The sequence below is a fragment of the Mauremys reevesii genome, linkage group 6 (assembly GCF_016161935.1).
Source record: "Mauremys reevesii isolate NIE-2019 linkage group 6, ASM1616193v1, whole genome shotgun sequence".
NCBI lineage: Eukaryota > Metazoa > Chordata > Testudines > Geoemydidae > Mauremys > Mauremys reevesii.
The window spans coordinates 48,228,817-48,249,587 of record NC_052628.1 but is presented as its reverse complement, the minus strand read 5'-3'; the positions used below and the strand labels follow the sequence as shown (position 1 = coordinate 48,249,587).

At 37.3% G+C, this 20,771-nt stretch overlaps 1 protein-coding gene across 3 annotated transcripts in view; it reads right to left on the bottom strand.

Moving 5' to 3' along the window:
• Positions 1–20,771, bottom strand: part of MSH3 (mutS homolog 3) — a 171,690-nt gene that overhangs the window by 88,207 nt on the left and 62,712 nt on the right. For all 3 annotated transcript variants that reach the window (XM_039545119.1, XM_039545117.1, XM_039545118.1), the window contains exon 13: positions 6,351–6,483. In XM_039545119.1, the coding sequence (XP_039401053.1) occupies positions 6,351–6,483 (133 nt within the window). The remainder of the gene's footprint in view (positions 1–6,350; positions 6,484–20,771) is intronic.

Here is a 20,771-nt window from a genome sequence, read left to right as displayed (position 1 = left end):
ATCTAAAGTTATCTTTAAAAGGAAGTTTCTACGTATCTCGAGAGACTAGTTATTACCTTAAATTCTACAGCTCAGTTTATCTATATACTGTTTATCTATATATTTTTTCAGTTAATATGAAATTAAGACTTTTATACTTTTATTTCCTTTTTGCAAGGTGAGTATTAGGTTATCCTAAATTAATACTTATCCGAGTATATATCCAAGTCATACAACTCTGTAAATTAATTACATGGTTATTTGTACTTGTTATTTCATTAACAAGTTTCAAATTAATTGTCAACAATTTGGTATCAATAAATGACTCAGAGTGCTGAGACTGGAAAATTCACTATGCTCATTTATCATAAAAATGTAACAGGAATCTCTATGACTCACATGAGAGTGATAGTGTCTTAGACAATTAATACAAGATTGAATTAATTAATTATAAGGTTTTTATGTTTGCTTTAATATTTGGTCTATTAGATATATTTTTAATGATCTTTTTTATTTGATACATTTTCTGAATGTATAGTTTTAATACCCCTTGCTATGTGATATGTTGTATATAATTTACACAAGTTATCTTCTTTGGGTTTTATTTAAACCAAACGAATAACTTTCCAAATTCCCTCACTTCATTTATTTTTCTTTAGCCTTCCTATATATTCGCATAGCCCAGAAAGACAAAAGCAAAACAAAAAAAAATTATAAAAAAATCTAACTATCTATCTATATATATTTATATTTATTTATCTATCCATTTGAAATTTGTTCTATCATGTGAATCAGAAAAAACAGGTTTTCTGTACAAGATGCCCCGAAGAGAGGCAGAGGTGTGTTGGATGCTCTCCTTGCGTACATCTACACAGCAGTTAAACACCTGCAGCTGGCCTGGGTCAGCAGGCTCAGGCTGACGGGTTGTGAAATAGATTTGTAGACTTTCGGGCTCAGTCTGGATCCTGAGCTGTGGGACCCCGCAAGTAGGTAGGGTCCCAGAACTTGGGCTCCAGCCCAAGCTCAAATGTCTACACAGCAATTTTTAGTTCCACAGCCTGAACCTAGTGAGCTCAAGGCAGCTGACCCAGGCCAGCCACAGGTGTATTATTCCAGTGTAGACATACCCCTTGTGACTTGATGGTATGGTACAAGTTAGAGATGGAAAACACCTATTAGTTTATCTCCATGCAACTGCCAGATTGTTCTTTATGGTATATTTCATAGTGTTTTTGTGTAGTCTAATTTTTTGTTCGGTCTTGCAACACTAAAAACCCAAAGAAATGGTGGTTTTGCCAATTTTCTTAGGCGCCTAATTCACAGTCTACTAAATCTCACTGAGTGGAAGTTTTGTCTGATATTCAACCTAAATATTCCTTTTCTTAAATAAATACCAGTACTTCTAGTCATGTTCCTTTGCATTCACACTAAATAGCTCCTCTGCCTCCTTGCTATTAACAATTTTCAAATCCGTGTAGCCTTATGTATTCCTCTAGTCATCATTTAACCAAGCTAATAATCCTTTGTCAAAGCAATCCACCCTGCCTCCTGAAGATATCTGTTGATCTTTGCACTCACTGCAACTTATCAACATATTTCTGATAATGTGGTATTGTTTTACCCCATCATGTAAACACAGTGAAAACAAAACAAAACAAATAATGAAATGACCCTTGAAGTCAACATTCACAGAAAATCTCTGATATACAGACTAAATAAATACCAAACCTATGCATGGAATCAAAATTCAAGGTAAAACATGGGGTGGAGAAAAAACAAGCTGAAGTCGTCAGACAATGGATAAGATACTCAAGGATGCCTTATGACTAATTAATACATTCATAGGTGGAGCAAAAACTGATGTCCAACCATGCAGATACTGCAGTAGATTCTTGATGAATGCTACAAAGGGAGTAACAACAGTTGAACAAAGCATGGAAGGCATAGACAACCGAGCTAATATTAATCACAAGAGTAACTTCTTGGCCCTATGTCATTTAACATTTTTATCAGTGACGTGGAAGAAAACATAAAATCATCAATGATAAAGTTGGTACATGACACAAAAATTTGGGGAGTGGTAAATAATTAAGAGGACAGGTCACTGACAGAGCAATCTGAATCACTTGAAATGAGGATCACACACAATATGCATTTTAATACAGCTAATTGTAAATGTCTACAACTAGGAAAATGTCCACATCTAGTCCATACTTATAGGATGGGAGACAAAGTGGACAGGGGGGGGAAAAATTATTTTTTTTTTAAATAAAGGAATCAGATTTTTAAAAATAATTTAAAACTGATTTTTTAATTTAAATTCTAATACGTTTTTATTTTAAAAAATAAACCTGTTTAAAATTAAATCTGAATTTAAATTAAAAATATATTAAGGCCTAAACTACTTATAATTTTATTGTCAATATGAACATATGAACATGTTTTGTATCCAAAATATTTAAGGTCGTTTTGTTTAATAAAAATAAAATGTTATATGCTGTTGTGTGTGTTTAATTAGTTTCCAGTTACCATCCTAATGCAGCTTGACACAAAAATGATCAAAAAGTTAATTATGTAGTAAATAAAGCAATATCATTCACCATTTTCTAACATACTAAAAATGTACAATTAATAAGAATATGAAAATAATAAGCTATACAATTGCTTAAATAAAAGTATATACCCTCCTAGGTAGCAAAAGTATGTACTAAATCTAGTGTAAAGGCTCTATTTAGTTGTAAATCAACATGTTTTCATGGTTATGTCAAGCAATGAGAATGCACCTTTCTTTAGAAAATAACTGAAATAAAATGGAAAAGGTGATTAAAATCTATTATTAAATTGAGGCTTTCCACTTGGTGATTTAAATCAATCCACTCTGATCTGAGACTCTATCCCAGGAAGCAGTGAAAAAGATTTGGGGGTTGTGGCGAATAATTAGCAGATCATGAGCTTCCAGTGTGGCACTGTGGCCAAAAGAGCTAATGCAATCCTGGGATGTATAAATAGGAGGCTCTTGAGTAAGAATAAAGAGGTTATTGTACCTCTTTTTCGCACTGGTGCCACCACTGCTGAAATACTGTTGTCCAGTTCTGGTGCACCCAATTCAAGAAGGATAAATTGGAGAAGGTTCAGAGAAGAGCCATGAGAATGATAAAAGGATTAGTAAAACATATCTTATAGTCAAAGACTCAAAGAGCTCTATCTATTTAATTTAACAAAGAGAAGTGAGACTTGATTACAGTCTATAAGTATCTACATGAAGGGAACAAATATTTAATATTGGGCTCTTCAATATAGCAGAGAAAGCTATAACATGATCTGGTGGCTGAAAGTTGAAGCTAGACAAATTCAGACTGAAAATAAGGCATAAATTGTTGACAGTGAGATTTATTAACCATTTGAACAATTTACCAAGGGTCATGGTGGATTCTCTATCACTGAAAATTTTTAAATCAAGATTGGATGTTTTTCCTAAAAGGTATGCTCTAGGAATTATTTTGGGGAGTTTTAAGGCCTATGTTATACGGGAAGTCAGACTAAATGGTCACAGTGGTCCCTTCTGGCCTTGGAATCTAGATTCCTGCCTGATCACATACTGTCCAAGAGTGTGAATCCACTGGGATTGGTATCTATGGAGAACTGAGCTTTTCAATACTAATTTATTGTTAGCAAGCTTATAGGTAAATAGTTTCTGAGAGATAATGAAAATACCCCTTATTTACCTACTCAGGTTGTTACTGCATAGTACTCTGGTTTGATTTTAGCAACAATGCTGAAAAATGACAGTTAAATATGATACCTTTGAAAAACTGGTTCATTTAGAGTATAAATTGGAACAGAAATGTAAATGTAATACTGAAAAAATTGGGCTCCATGTAAGTGGGATTCAATCTTCAACAGTTTTTTTTCCAATGAAAGATAACACTCATCTTTATTATAAATCAGAAGCTTTGAAAAACAGTAAGAAAAATAAATAATGTATATGAAGTAGGTTTGGTGGAGGTCAGCGTCTGTTAAAGATCCTCCCAAGATTACACAATGATAATTTTAAACTAACTTTGAACCACCTTTAGTATTAACTAGAAATCCATTAAACACTAGAACAATAACTCATAGCTAAGGCTACATTTTAGTTATGGGTATTTTTTTTGAAAAGTCATGGACAGGTCACAGGCAGTAAACAAAAATTCATGACCCATGACCTGTCCATGACTTGTACCATATACCCCTAACTAAAACTTGGGCCAGAGGGCCACAAGTGCTCTCAGGGGGTGTCCCAAGACCACTGCTGGTGCTGGGAGCAGGGGCAGGTGGCAGCATGTGGCCCGGGACCCCCACTGGTGCTGGGGGAGAGTTGGAGAGGCTGGCAAGGCTCCCTACCCAGCTCTGCGCAGCTTCCCGGAAGCGGCCGGCATGTCCCTGCAGCTCCTATGGGGAGGGAAGGCCAAGGGGCTCTGCTCACTGCCCCCACCATGAGTTCTGGCTCTGCAGCTCCCATTGGCCGGGAACTGCAGCCAATGGAAGCTGCAGGGATGGTGCCTCCAGCTGCAGGGACGGTGCCTTGGAGTTGCAGGGACATGCTGGCCGCTTCTGGAGACAACCCTCCTTCTCCCCTCCTGCCCCCACACACACAGGTAAGCACTGCCCCGCACCCCAACCCCCAGCCCTGAGCCCCCTCCCCAATCAAACTGACCCAACAGCAGCTGGCACAACTGGCCCAGGGGCTGCCTGATCTGCTCAAGCAGCCCTGGAGCCAGCCATACGGGCTGCTGCAGAAGTCACAAAAAGTCACAGAATCCATGACTTCCGTGACCTCCATGACAGACACAGCGGACAATGGCTGTGAACAATGGCAACCTCTCAACCAATGCTGAAAATGGTTTGGCTGCTGTTGTGCAGAAAGTATGCAAGACACCATATCGATGTGCAATGTCTAGTGCTCTTTCTTGAATACTGTTAAAAACAGTACACTAGTAGCAAAACTGTTTTCAACAAACCCTGAAAACAGGTCACAGAGATCCATTGCTCACTGCCACTGTCAACTATAGGTTATCATCCAAAAGCTTTTCAAATGAGAAAATGGGACCTAAAAATGCTCTTTATGTGACTGTACAATATCACCCCTCTCGAATTCTAATTGCTACCTTTGGGTCTCTTAATGATGGTATACTATTTTTGGTTTAGAAAAAGTGAAGTATTTCATTGTAGGGCCATTGCGTTCATTTTTTTCCTCTGTGACTGCTCATGTTAACCAGGCTAGAAAGGAACAATTATTTAAATCTGCATGTAATATTGATGATCTAAAATTTGTGATGTTTTTGCCTTGGATAAATGCAGTTGCCACTGAAACTTCTGCATATTTATCATAGACTGAGTTAATGTGATCCAGGAATAGCTGGATTTGAACCAGCTTTTTCTAGTGGATTAGTATTTTTTTCCTGCAATATATTCAACTAATTTAGAAATAAGAGAAGTGCCCTGCACTCTTGTGATTTAGACCCAACCATGCAGAGCACGGCATATGGGTAGTCCTCTGCAGTTACCCACAGAAATCCACTTATCTCTGCATGGGCATAACACATTCTAGGATTGGGGCACTAAACAGTTATTCAAGTGCTGACTTTCAAATTTTGAATAAGGCTTCTCTTTTTCACCACAGCATCTATTGAAATTATAACTTTGCTGTCCCTCTGCCCACGTTTTTTTTTTATCCAAAATGAATTGCCAACTTCTCTAAATATAATGGGGAAATAAAAGAACATGAAGTACAGCACACATGCTATTAGTACATTAATCTGCTTCAACTAAGAATCAGCAGTGTCTCATTACAAGTAATTTTATTAAAATGTTCAAGCAAGATCTAAATTAAAGAATTTATAAACATTAACATTCAACTGAAAACAGTAACAGTTAACTACAGCAAAGTGGTTTTCACTTATGATGTGATTTTAGATAAACATACACCATTTAAAATGTGTTGCTTTAGGGAACAACTGAATACATATGATTCCTCACCTGCTAATGTACCCAATAGATGATATATGACTAAAGAAATCTATATATTTTGCATCAGCGATATGACCAAAATTCGTAATTGTTATCTAATACTGCTATGGCATTTCTGCTTAAAACAATATATTATCGATCCAATTGGTGTAAAACTAGACTCTACTGAAAGGAAAGAATGTTTGTTATTTTGTCTCCTGTCCTGTTATTGTGTGAAACTTAGCTTTAAAGTTAAGAAAAAGTAATTTGAAGTGGATATGTTTAAACATTTCCTGTAAAACTTATGAAAGCACATTTAAGCATACTGATGAATATTTAGAAAACAGAGTTGGTGATAATGCATTTGATAGATAACTATTTACCTTTTTGTGATAAATACTACAGAGTCCTCTCTCTATGTCTGGCATCTTACACAGATGATTTTGAATATGACCAAACACACTGGATTCTGACAGGAGAATTTCAGACACAGCATCAAGTCGGGCATTTATTTCACTGTAAAACAACAACAATCATGAGATCTGTAATGAAAATTCCAACTTCTTTAAGGGAGGGAATATGGTTGTCCAACATTTTGGACTATGGCTAAGACCATGCTATCATGTTTAAAGTTACATAAAATGTTTAAGACATTACTTATATTTGAGCATGATTAAAATGATCAAAAATCTCAAACACATTCTGGGAATAATTTCCCCAGAGCTCCATGGGGTAGGGTTGTCAAGGTTGCCTACACACTTCTTGGGCCTTCACTGTTCTGGTTACACTGAATAGTGCAGAACAAGGAGCAGCATGTACAGTGATTCCCACTGGACTCTGTGTTCTGATGAATTGTGCCAGGCTCGCTTACAACTATGGCAAGCCCCATAGGCTATGGTGGTAGAGTTTATAACTTTAGCGAGACCTACAATCTGGAGTTTACAGCACCTGCAAACCACATAGACTTTATCAGTGTATCTTATTACTTTAATGAAGCCTCAAATATGGTACTGCTCAGACTGAATAAAAGCTTGTTATTTTCCCCCACCACTCAAGACCACATTTGAGCTTTCCATGGAAGTTCTAGGTTCCCCCGACACAACCTTTAGAAGTTGTGACTTTGGAGTAGAAGTGAAGAAATACAGGTCTGATAGAAGTTACATACAAAACTCCGTTCTTACTCTTGGGTTTTAAGAGCATGAAAACAGTGCACGCACTTTAACCACTAAGGAAATTCTCAGGAAAAATAAATTTAAGGAATACTGACCATTGAGATTATAATTCCCTTTAAAATAATGTTTCTAAATTTTTTTTTAAAGAAATGTTAGAAACAAAAGAAACTTCCTTTCAAGTTTCCAGCTCTACCTCTGTTTCTATATCCCCAACTACTCTCCACGTTTGTGTTATACATCTCATTACCCTACCCCATCCACATTTCCAAATCAGATCAGAGTGCACCACAATCCACACATCTATATCAGTGGCGCATATCCTCTGCGGCACGATGGACATATTGACAACTTGCCAGGATCCTAAAGGTTCCACCTAATTTGCATACAAGTCCCTGTCTAGATTAGGATAAAGGTGTTTAAAACAAAACAAAGACATGTTAGCTAACATATTTTAGTTTATTGGCATTTAAAACACTTATTAGCATCTCATCTCTAGTGGTGACCACAACCAGTCTTCTACAATTATACTGGACAGAATAATATTGAGGGATTTTTTTTTAAAGTATGGATGTTATCATTTACGCAGGATATTAAAGAGAAAAGGTGGGTGAGGTAGTATCTTGTACTGGACCTGAAGAAGAACTCTGTATAAGCTCCAAAGCTTGTCTCTCACCAACAGAGGTTGGCCCAGCAAAAGATATTGGTCACTGAGATTGTAACTTTTTGGGAAAGGGACCTATGTTTTGGTTTTTTTAATTTCATTTATTTATTTTGAGTCTTTTAGGGAATGGAACACTTTTTTCAGTATTTTCCACTTGAACAAGAGGTCTTGTATGGTGTCCTGGATCTCTCCCAATACCTCAGATGCTAACAACCAGACGGCTCACCTCATAGTCAGAGTTCTGACTATAAGTCTTATCGGAGACACCTCTAGCTTGACTGTAGGGTAGTCCAGCAACCATTTATCCTTCTCTGATAATCTCCTTTAACTCCTCCCTTGCATTTTTCATAAGCATGAAATTATGTTTGGCAAACAAAGCCTGACAGATTGCCACACAGATTTGCTGTGAGGTGGAGAAGTAGGTCTAGCTTTTTGCAGTCCTTGAGCATTAATTTAGATTTTTTTTCCGCTCTGCTGCAATTACCAATAACCCTGGATTTGGATGGAAATAAAAGCACTCAAAGTTTTTCAGGGGCATCTGTTAGCATTTTTCCATGCATTTGGATGTGTGCTGGATGGTGGCTGGAGTTCACAAGAGCCCTCCGAAGAAGTGAGCTGTAGCCCACAAAAGCTTATGCTCAAATAAATTTGTTAGTCTCTAAGGTGCCACAAGTACTCCTGTTCTATTTGTGGATACAGACTAACACGGCTGCTACTCTGAAAAGAGCCCTCTGTTCAGCTCTAATATGCCCTCATTTAAAGAGAGAACAATCTTGGCTGGGGTTGATGTAGTCAAGATGTCGAAGAGTTTTTGTCACTTCCCTTGTATGACCATTATTTTCATACCAAAGGTCTTCACAGTGCAAACTAGGAGATCCTGAAATGTCTTAAAGTAATTGACCACTAGAGTGCTGGGTGACAATGGTGACTCCTTCACTGGAGACCGGGTATGCAGTTATTCCTCCACTGCTCCTAGCTCTTGAATGCTGTCTGGCTCTAGTGTCAGTGGCCTGGATCTCCTCCCCTTCCTGGATCTACAGGATGGGAACCCACCACAGGACACTTGAGATAATGGTCCGCAGCAGAGTCTGTATGGCCTGGTGTATGAGTAGTGGCCTTGTTGCGGCTAGTGGGCCCAATGCCACTTGTTTCTTTGTGGTGGTGCCCTGTGAGAAAGATCTCAGATCCCGACTTTAGATTCATTAGAAATATAAATAGTTGGCTTTATGATGATCAGGAGAACTGCATGGTTAACTGCCTGCCGGGTGCCCAGGTTATGAATCTCTCAAGACATGTAGGACCTTCATGGTAGCATTGTCCGAAATGCTTCCAGTTTCATGTGCAAGGTCAGTTAGGCAGGCAGAACTGCAGGGCCTCAAAACATGGATGAGACAATGGTGTAGGGAGGAGGGGTTTAGGTTTATTAGGAACTGGGGAACCTTTTGAGAAAGGAGGAACCTATACAGGAAAGATGGCTCCATCTGAACCAAAATGGAACCAGGTTTCTGGCATATAAAATTTAAAAAGTCAGAGGAGTTTTTAAAGCACTGGGGGAAAGCCAACAGGAGGAGTTTTAAAGGGCTGGGGGAAAGCCAACAGTTGCAAAGCAGGACTCAGTTTGAACAAAGACATCCCATAAGGGAGGACCTGTTAAAGGGTTTTCTCTAGATCCCACTAAAGAGGAAAGAAAAGAAGTTGATAAAGAAGTTAGGAATTGGAACCAAGGGTCAGGACCAGTTTATCTGGAGTTAGGCAAGCCAGAGGCAAAGCTGGACCCACAGGTGAAATAAGGAAGGAGCAAGGCTCAGAACAAGCTGGTGCAGGAGCTATCACAGTCGTAGGCCAACGTTTTGAGCAGCTGCTGAGTTGCTCCTTCTGGGCTTAAGGGCCAGTCTGCTGACTCCTCCAACCAATCAGGAAGTCTACTATAGGCCAGCTTTGTTTGTTAGGTTGCCCAGATACTGGCTCTGCTGCAGGCCTGATTTGACACATCCTGTATAAACTGGAAGCTAGACTACAATTGCTCTGTTCATTCTGCCAATAGTGACTGGAGATTGCATCATCCCTATGCAGTCCAGAAATAAATCTTTTCCCATTCATTACATATATGATGGCCACACACCCCAAAATATTCCATAATCCCAAAAGTGAGCTGTATTTCCTCTCTCTCTCTCTCCACAGAGGAATAAAGAGCGCCAAAGTATGCAGGCCCACCCTAGCAGCCCTGTTTACACTTGAAGCAACACGAGAGTGCCAGTTTCAACTATTCACCTTCCACTTCCATCAGTTCATTTACCATATTACAAGAGGGTTTTCCCCTAATCTACAAGGTGTTGGCCATTCTGGTAGATTGAAATAAATTTACATTAGATTTACTTGAAAGGTTTTGAAACAAACCAGTCTAAATGGAGTGCTATAAACTTGATGCTTAATGTTTTAAGCATTGCAAGACTTGCTTATTAACACTGTTAGAATTACAGGCATAAGAAAAATTCAACCACATTTTGCTCATGAATTAATATGGTAGCTGGAAAAAATGCTTTTCTAGAAGAATACTTTTATACAAGGTATGCACCTAGTGATTATTTCATATATACATTTAAAGAAAAGAAACAATTGGGCCAGCTTTCAAAAACAAAAAGGAAAGTAAAACTCAAATGTAATAGGGTGGCACCCACTTCTTGCAAGCATCCCTTCTGGTCGGGTGTGTCTGCACTCTTTAAACAGTCCCAGCCCTGGTATTGGGCTATACCCCCAGGGCTTCCTCTCTGGAGGTGATGGTTTTGCCCTCTTGGTCTGTTCTGGTTCCAGCTCTCCAGCTGGGCCTCTCAGCAGTTCAGTTCCCCCTCCAAGGCTGTATCCTAGTTCAACTGTAGGCCACTTCCCCAGTGGCCTATGGGAGGGACCCAGGCCTGCCCACTACTCTGGGTCCCAGCCCAAGGACCCTAAGAATAGCAGCCACATGCCATTATGTCCCTTTAACAAGAATGCCTTCAATTTCCAGGGCCACTTCCCCATGACCCCAGCCTTCACCAATGCTTAACCCTCACCTCAGGACTCTTTTATGGTCAGGCCCAGCAGCCAGCTAGAAGCTCTTCCTCATTCCCGCAGCCACTGCCAGCACTGAGTTTTCCATGGTGCTGCAGTTCCCTCTGGCCAGCCAGGAGCACCATCTGCACTCCTCTGGTTCCAGCAAGGAACTGTCTCTGGCTCTGCAGCTCCTTTTTATAGAGCCCTCCTGAGCCCGAACTGGCTGCTCCCTGAAGCCTCTCTAATTGGCTGCTTCCCCTGAAGCCACTGTACTGCTTGGAGGACTCCTCCTTTCTTAGGATGGGTGTGGCAGGACACAGAGGCCTCCAGCTAGGGGCCTTTGGGCCTAGTCCATCCTGTCATGCCAAGTTATATCTTTTTGTGCAGCAGTCAGTTTCAAAGTTTATCACCTAAATTACCAAGGGAAGTGGTGGATTCTCTCTCACCTGTCGTCTTCAAATAAAACTGATTGCCTTTACAGAAGATGTACTTCAACCAAACAAGTTTTTGGGCTTAATATAGGGATAACTGGGTGGAATTTAATGGTTTCTGATACACAGGAGGTCAGACTACAAGATCTAATGGTCTCCTCTGGCCTTAAATTCTATGAATTTATGCTCCTCCTGTTCTTCTGGACATTCAGTGTAAACTCTGCATGTAACACCAGCAGCAACAATCAACAATGCAGCAACTGCTCACAAATTTAGAGGCCATTTTCAGCAGAACTCAAATCTCAAGGATATAACTGAGGTGCAACAGACAAAGCCATGTACCTAATGAAGACTGGATTGGTTGATAAAGGTTATGCAGCAATAAAAACCAAAGAGCACACAGTTAGAATTTACACAGTAGACTCAAGAGAACAAGTTTAACTTCTGCACAGCAACTGGTGAGAGTCTGTACACTACAACTATTAGATGGGAAGGACATTGGACTATGTTAATAATGAAATAACTGAATATTTTGAGTTTTTAGTTTTGGAGATTTATGAACTTTAATAGGCAATAATATCCACCTCAATTCCATTTTAAAGAAAAATAAAGAAAAGCAAAGAATAACATAAAACTACTACTGTGACTCCTTTCTGAATTAAAGATTGTTGGATTGCAAAAAGTACACTGTTAATTTATAAACATACACTACTCCAAAACAAAAGTCAACAGTTTTATTACATGAATGTATTTTAGAGGTAGATTTAAGCAAAAGAATTACATTTTGAAACATATTATCACTTTATTTAAATAATGTATTATAACCTGTACTGGTAATTGTATGGTTTAAATATGTAAACTAGATGCAGATATTCAAAAACAACCCTCCCTTCAGAGGTTAATAGGTACTTTAATCATCCTCACTTATGGTTATGTTACTGTAGCTCCAGTAATCTATCACAAAATAAGCATCCATACAGTTTGTTTGGTGTAATCCTCCAAATAAGAAATGGCCAGAAGAACATCATCAAATATCAAATTCTCTATTTTTTACCTGTAAACAAAACATGTTTTGCTAGATTTCTACTTCAAGAATCATAGATCTGGCAGGGACCTTGAGAGGTCTTCTAGTCCAGTCCCCTAAACTCAAGGCAGGACTAAGTATTATCTAGGCCATCCCTGACAGGTGTTTGTCTAATCTGCTCTTAAAAAAACTGTGACAGAGATTCCACAACCTCCCTAGGCAATTTGTTTCAGTACTTAACTACCCTGACAGTTAGGAAATTTTTTCTAATGTCCAACCTAAACTGCCCTTGCTGCAACTGAAGCCCATTGCTTCTTGTCCTATCCTCAGAAGTTAACAAGAACAATTTTTCTCCCTCCTCCTTGTAACCACCTTTTATGCACTTGCAAACTATCATGTGTGCCCCCTTGGTCTTCTCTTCTCCAGACTAAACAAACCCATTTTTTTCAATCTTCTATGTTTTCTAGACCTTTAACCATTTTTGTTGCTCTTCTCTGAACTTTCTTCAATTTGTCCACGTTTCCTGCAATGTGGCACCAAGAACTGAACACAGGCCTTATCAGTGCTGAGTAGACTGGAAAAATTACTTCTTGTGTCTTTTTTACAGCACTCCTGCTAATACAGCCCAGAATGATGTTCGGGTTTGGTTTTTTTTGTTTGTTTTTTTGCAACAGTGTTGCACTGCTGACTTATATTTAGCTTGTTTTCCACTATAACCGCCGATCCCTTTCTGCAGTACTCCTTCCTAGGCAGTCATTTCCCATTTTGTATGTGTGTAATTGATTGTTTCTTCCTAAGTGAAGTACTTTGCATTTGTCTTTCTTGAATCATAAAATAAAACTCCATAAAGAATTTTCTTCCATCCATGTGTGAAATAAAAGTTGAAAAAAATCTACGTTATCAATATTATAAAAATGTGCTCTCAAATGTACTGTTCAATAAAAATTCTAAACATTTCTGCCTCTTTTAAAGTCAAGAAACAGAGTAGAATTATCAGATATTAAGCCATGTTGGAAGAATTTTGTTCCAAGATGAATATTAATAGTCAACATTATACCTTGGTTCTTAATCTGCTTTTATTTGTACAACCACTTGCATAAGCTTTCTATCACTGGAAAACCTAAATCTAAAGTTTGTAGATATTCTGCAAAGAAGGTAGTCATTACTGAATGATGTAAAATTATCCTACATGTTAGAAAATACTTATTTAGGTCTTTTATTCAATTGCACACTCCTCTGTCCTTTTCACAAAGTCTCAAGTAGGTCAGCAATTTGAATTCCAATCTGATTTTTAAAGTGGATTTTTTCTAAAATAAAAGCTAGAATAATTTAGCCGATTAAATTGGATGAATAACATGATAAATCTCTTCATTCAAGTGCAGTACAATACAGCATATACAATGCTGAAACTGTTCTGTAAACTATATAAACATAGAAAATCTGTAATCAACTGATTTTTAGAAAGAGTTCAGTATTTTAAAGGGACTGGTTAAAATCAAATCCTGAAATATATTCTTATTTTATACTACCACAAGGTATGCAATTGGACCAGTAAACTAAAGAATAACTAAATAAGCATTTGTGAATTTGGTTCCCAAAAAATCCGCATTGTATAATACTGCATTTAAAGGGATCACGCAGGAATGTGCTACACTGAGTTACTTACTAAATTTTTTTAATTATGTCCTACTTACCAGTGATATAGGTCAGCTTAGTTCTAACTTTTACATTATATAAAGCAGAATTAAAATATTACATTTTGTATGTGACTTGCAATTTTTATATGTGGGTTGCAATAAATTATGTTTAAAACATAATGGTTTGACTGAACATTAAAATATAATTAATCTAGGCAACTTTCTTTCATATAAGGTTTTATTTTATATACATGTAGAAGTTAAATAATTTCAAATAAAGAATTTATCAGAAGATAAATTTTATAGTGTTTTTACTTACACTATATTGCCCAAAATAACTTGAGCTCTTTCAGCATAGAAATGATCGCAAACTATGTACAGTAGATGTATTAAACTAGGATCTGCCATATCACAGCCAATTCGAAAAAAATTAAATCAACCAATCAGTACAATTCAATGTACAAGAAGTTCAATACACATTAACCTATAAAACACATGCTGCTTTCTGCGGATTATGTCATATAGGTAAAAGATTGGCAATTTTAACAACAATTCAAACAAAAAAAAAATCAAATCTTCCATTTAGGTGAAGAAAATATCTGAATTTTAAATTCACATAACTGAACAGTTAGACGTGAACAGCAAAACAGAAGAAAATATTTGTGTGCGCACATTATGATGTACAGCATTAAGATTCTCAGGACTAAGGGTCTGCAGCTGGGCCTGGGATCAGCTAACTAGCTGCAGCTGAAACCCCTAATTGACAAGATCGCCTGATTGGCAGAGTGGTATTGCCATGACCACTTTTAAGCCCAGCTGTACCAGTTGGCCAGCAGGTATTTGGCCACAGCTTTGATCTCTCCAGTGTCTGCCTTGTCCCCAGTTGTGCCCCTACTTTGCCTCCGCCCTGTCCCAGACCCTCCTCCTGGTTCTGACTCCGGCTCTGATTGCCTTTGCTCTGACCACTAGGCATGGCCCCCATTGTTTCGAACATTAGGCCTGGCTGCCGATATCCCAGTCCATGACAAAGATGGCCTAAAGGTTTCTGTTTTTTACATAAGTAACAGGTCTTACCTTCCCTCTTCCTGGTGAAATAATCAAAAAATCTAATATTCAATATCCCTTTTCCTTAAAATGGGGTATTGGGAGAGGTGCAATTTAAGTTTTGATCTTGATCTGTAATTGGCAAAAGTCCTCCAGCAAAAAGAGTGAAGTCAGGACCTGGCAATTCTAATTCCCTTTTGGGGAGGGCTAGAAAAGAATGGGGTCTTTAAGGACTTTTTAAATACATCATAAAGGAGCACCAAATAGGACAAACAATATATTTTTGATTTGACTGTCCTCAGACTTAATTTGATTGTAGGAGAATTTACTTCCTCACTTTGAATCTCTAGTTTTACATATACAAAGACTTTCCATATCTTAATTTGTTAGTGGCTTTACTTTACAATTTCTTTGACTAATTAATTCACACCTTTTTCAGCTTACCCTCTTTCTGGCTTTTTTCTTGATGTTTCTTCAGAACATAGCTTACTGAATAAGACTACATAATAGTTTGTGGGGTTAAAAATAGTGGGATGTTACTCTCTGTTTCAGAAGGAAATAAGGAACAAAATGTTTCCCAGAAACACACATTGTCTTAGTGGAAGAAAACTAGTTCAATTGTCCTGTGTTTTTTTCTGTTTGCGGTTTGCGCAAAATTGGTTTGCTTTAATCTTTTCTTATTCTTGTGTGAAGTTACATTTCTTTTTCACAAAAGGAGTTTTCTGTTCATTTAAGACATAATTTGAAGTCAAACATCTAAAGCACTTTTCGGTGTTATGTGCATAGCAAATAATAATAGATTAATAATACAATGACTAATCACACTTTAGCTACACAGCAATTCCAGTGTAATTACAATGTGGTTATGATTTTTGATACCTGTAATTATCACTAATTCAAACAGCTAGGTATTAGGGAATTACTATTATCACTTCTCTGGTTTTGTACTTAATACAAGTGTCTTTAGAACCCAGGTACAGGAATTACATAGCATTTATGCTGTAATTACTTTAAGTTATTAGTGAACATTTAGATTATATGCATTAGTGACAATGTCAGGTATCAAGAAGTATAAGAAAGGTGGGGTCATACCTTAATTACTATGTAACTTCAGTGAAATTACAGTGTAATCTAATAACAAATTAATCTATTCCCTTCTAGTTCTGTTCACCTATTCTTTCTACACAGAAGGACAATCTAATACCTCTCTCAATTTTACAATTACGCTTTTTTAAAACACACTTTTACCCTAAAAAACTAAAACTTGCTGCCATTTGAAAACACAGTATTCTTGAATGGATCTAAAATGATTACTAGTAATATGCAAGTTTTATGAATTTCTATCGCCACATCTGTTAAAAGAATGTGCAAAACATCCAAATGATAATGAAGCACATTTGGTTATATTCAAAAACAAATAAAATGTATTTCTGCCACTTGTGCCAAACAAGGGAATTGTTAGCTATGTTAGCTTACATGAATGAATGAATGATTACTGCATTTACATAAAGCTAGAAACAGCGTACAATGGTACCAAAAACACAGTTAGCAAACTGAATAAATTCATGTTAGTAGAGAAAACGGTTGCATCATAATAACAGACTTTAAGATCTCAGAAATATGTTATAACCTTCACTTATGTACTTAATATTGATAGTGATGCTACAGAATCTTTTTGAATAGGAGGAAAATTTAGCCCATTAAATCCTATGGCAGGATTGACAGTATTATTCCTAAAGTATTCCCATAAAATGAGACTCTAGTATTGAAATGGGTATCTAGTGAGCTTTGAACAAAGTCCCTCAAATAACTTGTTCTGCTGCCCAGCTGTCTTACTGTGGAGTCAAGGGAGCAATGATGCAGTTAAGCTTGAAAAAATATTTCCATTCAAACTCTAAATTTGGATTCCCACTTTATCCTCTTCCTCTCTACTCACTCAATATGTTTAGTTTGAAACTTCTCAGTTTTATTATCCTAGGCCCCACTATAATTTTTTGGTGAGAAGAATCTAAATTTAGTTAATCAGTTTTTGAGATAGGTAACTTTGAAAACTACAAGGTTTTTCTTCCAGGGAAAACTGTTCTTTCCATTTCTATAGTATGTCTCTTCAAATAAAAGCAATCTTGCTTTACCAACTTCAAATTTGTTCTATGCATCAGTGTTTGACGAAGACTTGTGTATATTGCTGATTTTGCTATTCTTCAAAAGTCAGGGCATTAGTGCTATCATTTCTCTCTCCAGTCTGGTCAGTAGTACCAACAGTATTCAGGAATAGATCTCATTAATTCCAAAATATCCAGGCAGTATTTCCAATTGAGACTGTAATGACAAAACCTTTGTGAATGCCACATTTATGAAATTCAGACATCACAGTAATTTATACTTTACAATTTTCATCCACTTATGCCAACATACTCTATGAAACTTGTAAACCTTACAACTAACCACAGTGGAAAAAATAACTAAATATAAAGAAAAAATATAGTGGCTTGGGCCACTATGAAAATTCCCTGTGTGCTTGGTTCCTGTCCTAGCTCACAGTCTACTTCTGCTTCCAATTTGAGGACTTGATTCTTATATTAATTCTGGCTACATTAAAGACTGCATCTCCGTCTATTTGCAAATCTCAAAACCCAGAACGCAGCACATTACAGCCAAACACAGTGCATTCTCAATCAGATCCAGCCATGGAACAAACTTATTAGACTAACCCAGAGAGCCTGGACATCCTGGGGTCATGCTACACAACGACCCTCTTTGATGGATCTTTCCTACCATAAGCAGAATGGTATTTACAACAAACACCAGCACTTCCTCAGGAAAACCCTACCCAAGCTTCCTACAACTTAGGCAGACAGAAGAGCCAAAGACTCCACAAAGCTCACTAGGGACCCACCTATGCCAATCTATTAACTCAGGTGCTATGGTAATGGGCACTAATACAAAACCCTTAGATAAATAAGAAGAATATATTTAAGTTATGTTTCCAACATCAATTCTGCCTATAACTTGCCCACTCTTCATTTACACACCATGCCAGATCTATTCATTAATCCATCATCCTCTTTCACTTTTGCCGAAGAATTCTGTTTCTATAACTTGCTAACCATCACTCACATTTATGGTATGGGCCTGAAACAAGCATCTTTCAATTCACCCTCCATTTTCATACCAAAGACATTATCTTTCTTCTTACCATATTCCTGGATCACTTTAACATGTACATACTCTTGAAATCTAGAATCCCTTCAATTCTTCCAGAATCAAACCACCACTGAATGCAATGCTACTCACACGTATGGGCCAGAGATTCTATAGTACCCCATAAAATAATCATACTGAACTAAAAATCACTTGGTATGGTATATTTATCTTAATTTCTAGTTTAAGCACCTATTCACAGCTCTAAGTGCTTTTATACACTTAAATTATATAACCACTATAATAATATATTCACCATATACAATATAATAGATCTCTGCACAAAATATGCCAACCACATTTCAAAATGACCTTACATTTGACTCCTCACTAGAGCTGTTGGGAGGATGACAACTCCATTTTGTGGAAACTTTTGAGTTTTTGAAGTTTGTTTTTGTTCCACTGCATTACAACATATATTCCAAACAAGAGTGTTCCGGTTATAATTTCTCTGCATGCAGCTGTGTGCATGTCACTGTAAATAACAGTACAAAATGGAATGGAATTAAGAAACACAGTCAGAAATGGAGAAACAAAAAAAAATTCTTTTGTGACTCCACTTGAAAAGAGAAATGCAATCTACTGGTTTGACCACAGGACTTCCTTCCACACTGAGAGACATGGGCTGGGGAGGGAAAGACTCTCAGTGCCAGTTCTTTTCCCATGTCAAATCAAAGAGCACCGGGGAGGAGTGTGGAGACTAGGACTGCAGTCTACTAAAATTGGTTTTGCTGGAGTGCAGGAGAGAACTTAGGTTGTTTCAGGCTGTGACGTTGGTCTTTAAACTTCCAAGCAGCTGCACACCCCTGCTTTTCGCACTAGTCCCACCACTATCAAACCATCGTGAAGAACAGACAGATGTGTTTCTTCTTTTTCCCTCTTTAATTCTTAGGGCTGCAGCGGTTGTGGAGCCAGTGCCTTTGCTGACAACCACCCAAGCAATTTCCAACAGGATGTGGGGCTCCTGAAGTGCCACAAAAGAAATTAAGTAACTATTTTAAAACTATTTTAATAAAATATACTATGACTGATATATAATATTAATATGGTCATATACCACGATTCATTTTTACACCAGGTGAGGTCCAGAAGTTTCATCCACCCTTTCTAATCAGAAAAGGTCAGGCATATAATATATGGCTTATTAAAATCAGATGCTACACTGAAGCTCTGGAGAGTACTAAATATTATATTTACTTTTGTAAAAAAGTGTTCAAGGTGACCTTGGGAATTATAGGCCAGTGAGAGCCTTACGTTAGTATCAGAAAAACTGGTTGAACTAAAAAAAAAAAAGTTATACAATACCTATAAGGAATATATGATAACCAGCATGGGTTCTGTAAAGGAAAAAAGAAGCTCACTAGTATATTATGTTTTTTGAGTATGCCAACAAAATAGTGGAGAACTGGATGAGGTAATTTTTTTTTTTATTTTTAAAAGCCCCTAACAAAAATCACATACTACAGACTAACAAGGAAACTAAGCAGTTGTGGTTTAAAAGGTGAAATACTATAGTGGATTAGAAATTGGCTGAGACAGAAAACAAAGAATACTGTAGGAATTAGCAAAAAAGCAAAAAGATAACAATGGGATACCTCAAGCTTCCATTCTAAAACCTGTCAAGGGAGGCAAACGGAGGGTAATTTTCCAGATAAAATAAAATTATTTAGGTTAGCCCAGTCAAAACAGATCAGTGAAGACCACTCTTCAATTTTCAGCTGCAGTCAGAAAAGCATGCAAAATATTAAGTTGTATAAAGAATGGGACAGAAAAGAATGACGTTATATCAATGGTAGGACCTCAGCTGGAATACCAGGTTCAATTCCAAACATCCTAGTCTCAACAGATATAAAAGAAATGGGGAAGTTCAAAGACAGGCAATGAAAACAGATGAAGGCATGGAAATACTTCATTTATTTGTATTCCAGCATTACTATAGAGGCCCCACACAAGATCTGTGAAGGGATATTAGAAAGACCAAGACAGTTCAGTTCAAAGAGAAGAGGAACAACAGGGAATACGCTAGAGATATTACAAAAAATGTATTTTCAGAGAAGTTAAATCAGATGTTCCTATTTACTTGGTCAAATACTACAAGAACAAGGAAATGTTCAATTAAATTAAAGGAAACAAATTTAAAACTGATAAAAGGAAATACTTTTCTATACAGCACATGATTTAGAGACGACATAAAAATATCCACAGTTATATTAAATAGAATAAAATAAATTAGGGATATAAACCTTCACGTTTCAAGGCACCGGCCAAGCACAGAGTGGCAGGCTTAGGAAGAAACTTTCCCTATGAGCAATTTATTCTTTGAAGCGTCTGGTATTGGCCACTGTCAGAGAAAAAGATAGTGGTCTGGATGGACCACTAATCTGATTCTGTATGACAATTTCTAAATTCCTATTGTTATTAGAACCTTTTTATGTGTGCTGTAGCAAATAGAAATGGACAGATTTACAAAGTTCACAATTTAACATAACATGAAGATCACACTTTTACCACTTAATAACCTAGCCTAAGTTTTCTACGGACCTGAGATCGTATGAAAAAATAAAGCTGTGCTCAGCAAGCATTATGATTCATAAAGCACAGGCT